General features: G+C 38.6%; 2 protein-coding genes across 6 annotated transcripts in view; one reads left to right on the top strand and one right to left on the bottom strand.

Moving 5' to 3' along the window:
• LOC113808074 (uncharacterized) overlaps positions 1–10,000 on the top strand; it is an 80,898-nt gene that overhangs the window by 57,347 nt on the left and 13,551 nt on the right. The window contains exons 1-2 of one of the 5 annotated variants that reach the window (XR_011398124.1): positions 1–2,346; positions 2,487–2,646. The exon at positions 1–2,346 is cut by the window's left edge and continues 290 nt beyond it. The exons of 3 other annotated variants lie outside the window; for them this stretch is intronic. The gene's annotated coding sequence lies outside the window, so the exon portion shown is untranslated. The remainder of the gene's footprint in view (positions 2,347–2,486; positions 2,647–10,000) is intronic. One more of the 5 variants, XR_011398125.1, reaches the window with a different exon arrangement.
• LOC113808072 (uncharacterized) overlaps positions 7,427–10,000 on the bottom strand; it is a 4,843-nt gene continuing 2,269 nt past the window's right edge. Inside the window, exon 2 of the mRNA XM_027359389.2 lies at positions 7,427–10,000. This exon is cut by the window's right edge and continues 405 nt beyond it. Within this exon, the coding sequence (XP_027215190.2) occupies positions 8,702–10,000 (1,299 nt within the window). The 3' untranslated portion in view covers positions 7,427–8,701.

Raw genomic sequence — 10,000 nt, 5'->3', positions numbered from 1 at the left:
TTTCTATCTTTCTTTCACTCTCTCTGTTGTTCTCTTTCTCTCCCCAACACACACACTCTCTCTCTTTCTCTGTCTCTCTCTCTTTCCTCGCTCTGTCTCTCTCTTTGTGACTCGCTCTCTCTGGGTCCTTCCCTCCCTCCCTCACTCTGTCTTTCTCTCTACCTCTCTCCCTCACTCTCTCACTACCTCTCTCTGTCTATGCCACCCCCTTCTTTCTTTCTCTTTCTATCTCTTCCCCCTCTTTTTCTCTCCATCTACCTACTCTCTTCCTTCCTTCCTCCCCTCTCTGTCTCTTTCTTTCAATCTCTCACTCATCTTTTCATCTATCTCTCTATCTATTTTTATTTCTTGCACTCACTCTCACTCTCTCTTTCTCTTTCTCTCTTTATTTCTATCTCTCTGCCTTTTTTTTTCTCTCCCTTTCACTCTCTCTCTCTCCCACTCATCATTTCACTCATTTCCTGTCCCTATCTCTCCTCTTCCCCATTTTTCTTTACTCGCTATCTATCCCACCCCTCTCTTTCTTTTTCTATCTCTTCCCCCTCTTTTTTTTTTCTTCCTTTCACTTTCTCTCTCTTTTTCCTTTTTGTGACACCTACCCCCCCTCATTCACTCTATCTTTCTCTTTCCCCCTCTCTATTTCTCTCCTCTCTCCTTCCCCCCCCCCCCGCCCTCTCTCTCTCCCTACCTCTCTCTGTCTGTGCCTCCCCCTTCTCTTTCTTTCTCCCCCTCCCCCCTCTCTCTCTTTCTCTTTCTTCCTCCCTCTCCCTCTCACACTACCTCTATCTATCTCTGCCTCCCCCTCCCTTCTCTTTCTTTCTCTATCTCTTTCCCCTCTCTCTGTCTCTGCCTCCCCTTTTTCTTTCCTTATCTCTCTCTACCTCTTGCTCCTCTCTTTCTCTCACTTCATCCCTCCATCTCCTCTCCCTCTCTCCATCGCTGCCCCCCCCCCCACCTTCCCTTTCTCTCTCTATCTATCTCTCCCCCCTTTCTTTCATTTCCTTCCTTCCTCCATCCCTCTCACTGCCTATCACTCCCTCCCCTTACTCCCATTCTCCTCCACTCTCTTATTCGCTATCTAACTCTCATTCTCTCGCTCTCTGACTAGCCCTCTCCTCTCATTCTCTCGCTCTCTGACTAGCCCTCTCCTCTCATTCTCTTACTCTCTCTGATTCTCCTTACCCTCTATGTCTATCTATCTGTTTTTAAATGTTTTTATTGGTTTTTCTTTCTCGTTCGCTTGCGGTGTTGACAGTGACGCTCAAGAAGTGTGAAAGAGGCAGGGGTCCCTCTCCTCCATTCTTTGGCCATAAAGGAATGGCTTTTTTATTTTCTTACAGAACGCATTTAGTGCTACGAACCTGTCGGTTGTAATAATGCAGTTGTTACTGTGGTGCAAAACTCATCAAAATATCCACGCATGATTTTGAAAAACACTTTTTACAGTGCATCAGTCATCCAAATGATATATTGGCATATCAGGTTCATTATTTTCTTACAATAACGAATCGGTGATGCTGTATCGGCGATACATGTATTGGTATCGCTTTAACTGTCTTCGAAGAATCGATGTATCAGAATCGTTTTAGTCAAATTTCTCGTATCGATGCATTGGTATCGCCTTAGACAGTTAGTTCTGTGCATCTATGCCCATCACTGAATATAACGCATCATGATTTCTACTTATTGAAACAGTTTGCTTTCGGCGAAAAGAAAAATCTCATTTCATTAGTTCGTTCAACTGCTACTAGATGGTGTAGCTCCGAGAAGCAGTTGATAAATTCTCAACGAATTTGCAAATTTCTGTTTGATTTAGCTGTCATACATAGTTGTTTGAAGTATAACGCATTTTCTAGGTTCAACAAATCATGCAAATATCATTGTTAATTGTTTTGTTTAAATAAGGGACACATGCCGCTTTACCTCCATAGGTGTTGCCATCTCGATAAACAATTCCAAAAAGTCACATTTGAAAAATATTCCACTACGAAGCCAACGACTACTAATACTGCGTGTTTTGCAATCACTTATATGAAGAAAATGCAATACGAAATGGCTTGCTTCGTTTCGAAAAATAGATATTATTATACTTATTGGTTATATCTATTCGACCAATCGCGCTCAGTCTTACAAACAAGTTAGGGGTTTCGCCCCATTCATAGAAATGCTATTTACTCTATGTTTACATCGTACTTGTTGCCAGATGTATGAAAGTGGGTTCCAACATGTGTACTGAAATATAATTCCGCAACTGTACAATATGTGTGTGGATCTATGCATCGATCCATCTGCGCACGCATCGCCATCTTGTAGGGAACAACAGCTGCAGTGAAAACACATCTGAAGGTGCGCTTTTAAGCAAGTTTTATTACACAGGTTCTCTGATTATTTCTTGTCTATTCCTTCTGAGATACCCCTAAGTTGTGCAGAATTTGGTTTTATAAATCACAATAAGATGTTAGACTGGCCAGTTTTTTTTTCTTCAGATTTCCCAATATTGATCCTGAACGCCGACTAAAACGGGTTGCTTGGAGGCGTCAGAACAAGGACGGTTCTCCCTGGAATTCAACTGGCAAGAACATTTACCTTTGTGCTCATTGAGACTGTGGCGATTTTTCATTGCTTCACGAGTAGCAGTTGATTTGGGTAAATTTCCAGGCTACATATATTCAACTTATTCACATATCTAGATTTTGCTTCTCCTTCAAGTTCCTCATACCTGTATGACGCCATCTTAGCGACAGGAAATAGATTCCGAACACAATATTTCAGTTCGCTTCCGTATCACTTTGAAGTGAAGAGGGCCAAGCAGCAAGTTTGTTTTTACTGCAGCCAAGTTTCAACACGACTCATGACGTCACATGGGATCCACCTATTCACACACACACACACACCACACATACACCCGCAGGTCACATAGTCCGGTCCTGTGGGGGTCCGGTCCCGTGGGCTTTGTCCCACAAGTCTCACACTAGGTTGGCAGTCGGACCAGGCATCCATTCTGCTGTATATGTAGATCCATAATGAATGGCTGTAATTCTGGTTGTACTAGGTTAGGTTTATGTGCATTGTGTACATCCCTACATGTTAGGTGTTGGCCTGATTCTCTGCATACTTCAGTGCCATTAGTCTTCTGAACAGATGTTTAAAGATTGGCAAATAAAGAATCTTTATGCAAATTAGTTAGATCACCAATTTCAGACACCGTAGAAACGTCTGTCCCATTATCCTTTAGTTTACAAATCATGAACTTTCTAACGATTTGTCTTTAGAACTTCGCTCAATGTCCGCATTATCATTTTGATTCCATTGTTTAAATAGGGAATCGGTAGCATTCTTAACCAATTCTGTTCTACCACTATGGCAGTTTTGCGGAAGGATTATCGGTTATGAAGTTGTAAGATCTGCTTCCTGATTATTATGAACAGTCACCTATGTATTTTGATATGTATATGATGTCTGTTCTTCGTGTTGTGGTACAGGGCTTTGTGCCTTACTAATTTGTAAGGTGATTCGTCTAATAAATCTACACAACTGTCCACTAGGTTTTTGGGTCGTGGTACAGGCTCTTGATTTGGTACCTTATTACAACTACTACTAGAATTCGGATGGCTAAGTGTGAATGGCATTGAATTACAATTTTCATGAACAATTTGTGAGCCTGAGATTTCGGTACTTTGCTTAATTTCCCCTACATTGTATATGTCGATATCTCGCTAATTTGGTTGATTAGCTGGAGAATCAGAAGCATTCTCAGCATGCTCTGTTCTACCGCCATGACAGCCAACGATACTTTGAAGAACAGCAAGAGAAGCCTGGTTGTTTGTTGAATGCTGTTGGTCAGATCCAAGTCCAGGTTCCTGTAGAGACATGTTCTGCAGCGGGCATTGAAAATATGAGTTCTTCTGAGGATCTGAGCATCTTGTTTCTGCATTCTGATCATCTTGTACTAGTTGTGAATCTATAGGATCTGTCTCGTTTCGGCAACCTGATCATAGTGGAGAACCACCAGTTGTAGATCCCTCGTGTAATTTGCAGATTGCAGCTGGTCACGTCCATAACCTGCCTCATTTAGTTGATTACTCTGGAAGTAGACCACCAAGCTGACATATATTATGTACTATGTATTTATGTTTATATGTAGCTCCATAAGCCTACGTAATTACAGATTTTTTTAAAGATCAACATCTTAGGTAACATGCAGACGTAGAAGAAGCAAGAACAACTCCATTTTCACTTGGTGGTGTTTTTCGCTTATTATTATTATTATTATTATTATTATTTGCAGTTTAGCATTTTTCGCCCTTCTTGTCGAAAGCAAGTTAAATACATTTCCAAGGAGTTTCAGGGCCTCCGAATCTCAATTGAAAATTACAAGGCCCTTTTCGATGGCGACCGAAATATTATTTTTTCACCTTACCTTAGAAAATCGGCAGTTGTGACATAATGATTAGATCTAAAAAAAAAAAAAAAAAAAAAAAAAAGATATTTTTGAAAGCTTATTAAATTTCAGGTAAGTTGAGACCAATCTTCATTTTTTCGGAAAAAAAAAACTGGCAAGCATAAAAAAAAAAAACAATAACATAAATTCTTCTTACAAATAAACAAACGATATGCCATTCATATGGGGTATTTTATTTTCTTATGTTTTCATCATATCTAGTTTAATCTATGAGGAAAAAAAATGAAAATGCACCCCCCCCCCTCCAATTGGGAGTATGTTTGCCAAATGACCCAGACCACCATCACAATTTTATGGAATATAGGTTAGGTTAAGACTCACCTCATGCAAAAAGTTTTTAAAAATCAGTCCATAACTTTTTGAGTTGGAAAAAAAAATCTGGATCCGAACCATAGTCCAGATCACGCCCAAAATGCCACAATGTCTAAGTTTGGTTAAAACACACCTCTGGTGAAAATCTTATTAAAATCTGTTCTTGACTTTTAGAACTATCAGATAAACACAACTTAAACAAGCAAACAATCAAAAAACAAATGAACAGAAATAACAATATATATAAATGTGAGATACACGGAAATGGTCTGCATATCCTTATATACCTCATGTACATAAATTTACGCTTTTTCAGTCCAATTTTAACCCAATATAACTCATTTCGTAGCTGAATAATAGATCTAATGCATGATGCAATAAGAATTTGCCATATTTTCATGTGCTTGTTGTAAAAGTAACATATAAATCATAGCCCCTTTTATGGTGTTGGAAAATGTCACTTTCGTAAAATATTCACAGAGAAAAAATAAAAGGTGATTTCGAGAAACTGGCTTCTGCACACGATAGTTGAAAGACTGTTCTACTCAAATATGAATTCAGAATGACTGCATTTTTTTTTTTTGGGGGGGGGAGGGATTTTAGAGAATTAAAAAAAAATAACGCACGCCGAACACCCCCACCCCTCCCTCCAACTAAAGTGCGACCCTTTGTAGACTTCAAAAGCTGTAGCACATGCAATTTTTGTCCAAAATAAATGTTTTATGGCTCATTTTGTAGCTAAATGATAAATCTAGTGCTTATTGCCTTTAGCTTTTGCATTTTTTTCCTGTGCTTTGTGTAAAAGTGACAAATATAAAAAAATCCTTTGTATGGTGTTCTAAGAGTTGTGTAGGTATAATGGAAAAAATGAGTCATACAAGCACTAGCTGAAACGTTTTTCTGTTCGAAAATGAAATCAGAATAACTATTATTTTGAGGGGATTTTAGAGAAACTTCCAAAAATTGTCAATGTAGGCCTATAACACTCCAAATCAGTGTGCTCGCTCCTACCATAACAAATGTCGCTTAGTGAGATACTATACTGCACTGGTCAGTGCTACGTGGTCCCAACAACCCAAACTCTTATCCTCCCCCAAATCTCAAAAAGGGGTGTTGTTGGGTTGTACCCCCATAAAAACCAAAATCTTTGGGGATTATGTTTTAGGAAGATTATTCTTATACCTAATTATATCAAAACAATTATGAAACTATACGAAAACACGAAAATGCTGCTAAAAAAGTTTTATGCCTCATTTTGTAGCTGAATGAAAAATCCAGTGTTTGTTGCATTTAGCTTTTGCAGTTTTAGCCTGTCCTTCCTGTCTAAATGACGTACAAAAATCACACTTCAAAAATTCACAATAAACAATAAAAAAATAAAAAAAATGATTTGCATTTGTGTGTCACGCACAAATAGGTCATGAGCCTGGATGGTCGGTCAGTATCGTTTTTGACTCCAGGTTTTATAGAATTCAAGACAATGAGATGATGATTTATTTTTTATTTTTTATTATTCTTTACACACTTGGGGACATTATCCCAAGCTTAGGATAGTGTTAAATGTCAGAGAGAGGTTATGGGAAACTATGATAGGGAAAAAGGTAAAGAGCTGGTGCAAATAAAGTAAATCAGAGATTAGTAAAGGAAAGGGTAAAGGGCATAGTGCGATTGGATGAAATGGAGTTTAACTGTTGCTGGGGAAGCTATAAGAACATTGTTTAAGGAAACTGATAAAAGTTATGATGAAGTAATCACCAGATAATAAGGGTAGAGATGACTTGGAGAAGTAGCAGAAGAATCTAGAGGATGAGATAAAGGGACTGGGGAAGGAGGAGAAGTGTCAGGAAGAGCGTCAGGAGGGGAGGAATGTGGAGGACACTTTTGTTACCAGGGAATCATGTGACTATCCTGGATAATAGGGAACGAAATGGGAATGATGCACATGGAGAAGAAGATGGGGGTGTTCTGGGAACTTGAGGAGGGAGGAAGATAGATATCGGCAAATATTTTGAATGTAGAGGGACTAAGAATAGAAGGATCAGAAGGTGGGGAGGTCTGAGAAAAAAGGATCTCTTGTGGAGAGAAGAGGGGGTAGATGTTCGAGGAGCCAAAGAGAGAAGGAGGGTGTAGCAAAGGGTATGGAAGGCGAAGATGTGAAATGTGATCACAGCATTGGTATTTCCTAATGCCAGATTTCATGGACAAAATCATGAGAACTGATGATACAAAAAACTGGCCTAGGTCTTTGGGGAAGAAAGTTGGACACTGCATGCGTTGGAGAGAGGCAGAGATGATGAATGGTTGCGCGTGTTATCCACACATCATATCGGGTAATCGTGAAATATCTCGCTTGATATTCCACACAGTGTATATAAGGCTTCCTCTTGCAATCATGAAAAAGTGTAGGATGATGGAACTTACATTACTCTTTCTCTCTCGGTCACACACGCACCATCTCTCTCTGTCTCTCAGACACATGTACTCTTTCTCACACTTACGCACTATCTCTCCCACTACCCTGTTCATCCACAGACTTAGCAGTTCATCACGTTAAATTTTAACCAAACCATATAAATACACACAAGTAAACTTACAAAAAGATTTTGTTGTGGGTGATTAGTAAATGGGTTAAGGGCAAAATAAGGCTTCATGAAAAGTTATATTCTCTTTATTGTTTGAACATAATACAAAATAAAACAGACAATGTACACAGTAATGATAAGTGTTCAGTATTTAATCTTGTAACTACATAAGACACCTTTTGGTATAAGAGGGTATCATAAGTTTTTAAGAGGAGCTCACCCTAACAAGAAAAATATTTATGAAAAATAAAATATCTGTATAATCGACTTACATTACGAATTATAATCAGACAATGGTTACCTACATTATGTTCATGACTCATTTCTGGGGCCAAACAGTCTTGGCCAATTAATAAAAAAGGCAGGTTCCATAAAACATAAATTGTGAAGTTTGAGCAGAAAGAGGCCAATTTAGAAGCAAAGTACAGATACAGCCGGTCACTCCAAGAATCACCATTGTAACGAATGGAATTATACTAATTCATACTTCTCTTGGATTTGGTGCCAGTTGCTCAGTGATCTTTCATATATATACAATAAAGTATCTTTCTTTGATATTCCAATCTTGGCACCACTGGTGTTTTCCCTAGTGACAGCAAATATTTTGGATTTCTTTTTTAAAAGTCCTCATCCCTACATCAGTTCTTTTCCTTTATTGACTGACAGCTCAATGTGGTGACTGAAGCTCTTATCTTTAGTTATGAACAGGCCTTTTCTTCTATTCTGCTGACAGAGTATAAAGTTGGCCTTGAGCTTCCGGTTAGACTAATCTTAAACGTTCGAATTTATCAGCATCTTATATTCATAGAATTTTCAGTTGTCCATACATAAATGGCATGTATATCCTTTCTTAGTTTGTCTTTATCCTCTACTAATGTTAATGGTATCAGCTAAAAATGTGAGTGTTTAATATCTGCAATAATGTTCACAATCATGGTTAAGAACACCGGTGGTCCAAGAGCTGATCTACAATTGATCCAAAGGAATAGAATAGTTTGAGATTTGTTCTAACACCTAAATCCAATGAAAACAATATCATAAAAAACAAGCTTTTCATATTGCGAATTTTGATATACATGTTTTCTCTGCATGAAAATGATACAGATTAAAGTTTAAAGTAACAAAACACTTAGTAAATGTATTCTCTTGGAATTGGTTTGAACACGTGTTCCATCTACTGTATACTGTTCTCAATGATCAATTCACAGCATGTTTGCTAAGTGTTGTATGAGATTTCCATCTGAAGGCTTTGTAACAGATCTGGGATGCAATGCCTTCTGCTGTTTTGTCGTTTCTTGGTCCATCAACTTAAAAGATCATTGAGGCTTGGTCTGACAGATGTTGGTCAATAAGTTTGTTTACATCTGGCTATAAATATTTGCTGCCATTCTTTGCCTTCCTTTACAGTGGTTGGAATTTTGACCGGCTCTTGCTTAACATTGGTAAAAATATTGACTGGCGCACGCATAACACGCCAATACTTTTGCTTAATAGCGTTCTTCCATTTAATTTTTTCCTCTGGATCCTCAGGTTCCTTTTTCTGCCAGTCATATCTGTTTTCCTTCTTTGGTTTAGGAACTGGCAAATGTCTTATCATTTCTTGCCAGTTCTTACACAAGAATTGTTGAAGACTTTCACGGGGTTTCTTAAGCTTAACCCAGAGTTTTTCTTCCAAATTAGAGGTACCACTTATTTCAGATTCCATACTTAAGTGTACCTGGTTGTCTGAATTATCTCTACCACTTGAGACCAGGCATCCGTCTGGTAGTGAATATGTAATTTCGTATCTTTGCTGTCCTTCAGGTTGTAGATTAATGCTCTGTGCATCCCTACTAGTAAGGTGTTGGCCTGATTGGCTGCATAATTCAGATTCTGTAGAAATGTCTCCCCCATTGTCCACTACTACTGTACCAATCCAGAGCGGACATCCATTCTTTTGTATATAAAGATCTGTAAGTGATTGCTGTTCTTCAGGTTGTGGTACAAGGCTATGTGCATTACTATGATCTGTAAGTGATTGCTGTTCTTCAGGTTGTGGTACAAGGCTGTGTGCATTACTATTTATATGTTGGCCTGATTCACTGCATACTTCAGACTCTGTAGAAACGTCTATTCCATTGCCCACTAATATTTTACCAATGCAGACCGGACAATCATTCTTCTGTATATAAAGATCTGTAAGTGATATCTGTTCTTCAGGTTGTGGTACAAGGCTGTGTGCATTACTATTTATGTGTTGGCCTGATTCGCTGCATACTTCAGACTCTGTAGAAGCGTCACTCCCATTGCCCAATAGAAGTTTACCAATATAGACCAGACGTCCATTCTTCTTTATATACAGATATCTAAGTGATTCGCCATATATTTCAGGCTCCATAAAAACATCTCCCTCACTGTCGACTTTAATTGTACCAATCCAGACCAAACATCCATTCTCCTTTATATATAGATACGTATATGCTAGCTGTTCGGGCTGTGGCACAAGGTGTCGGTCTGATTCGTTTAATAAATATACGCTACTGTCCGCTAGATCTTTGGGCCGTGGTGCAGGCTCTTGCATAGATACTTGATCACAACTACTATTAGAATTCGGATGGCTATGTGTGAATGGCTTTGAATTGCAATTTTCATTAACAAATTGTGA

The sequence above is a fragment of the Penaeus vannamei genome, chromosome 34 (genome assembly GCF_042767895.1).
Source record: "Penaeus vannamei isolate JL-2024 chromosome 34, ASM4276789v1, whole genome shotgun sequence".
NCBI classification, from domain to species: Eukaryota; Metazoa; Arthropoda; class Malacostraca; order Decapoda; family Penaeidae; genus Penaeus; species Penaeus vannamei.
This window is presented reverse-complemented; position numbering and strand designations above follow the sequence as displayed.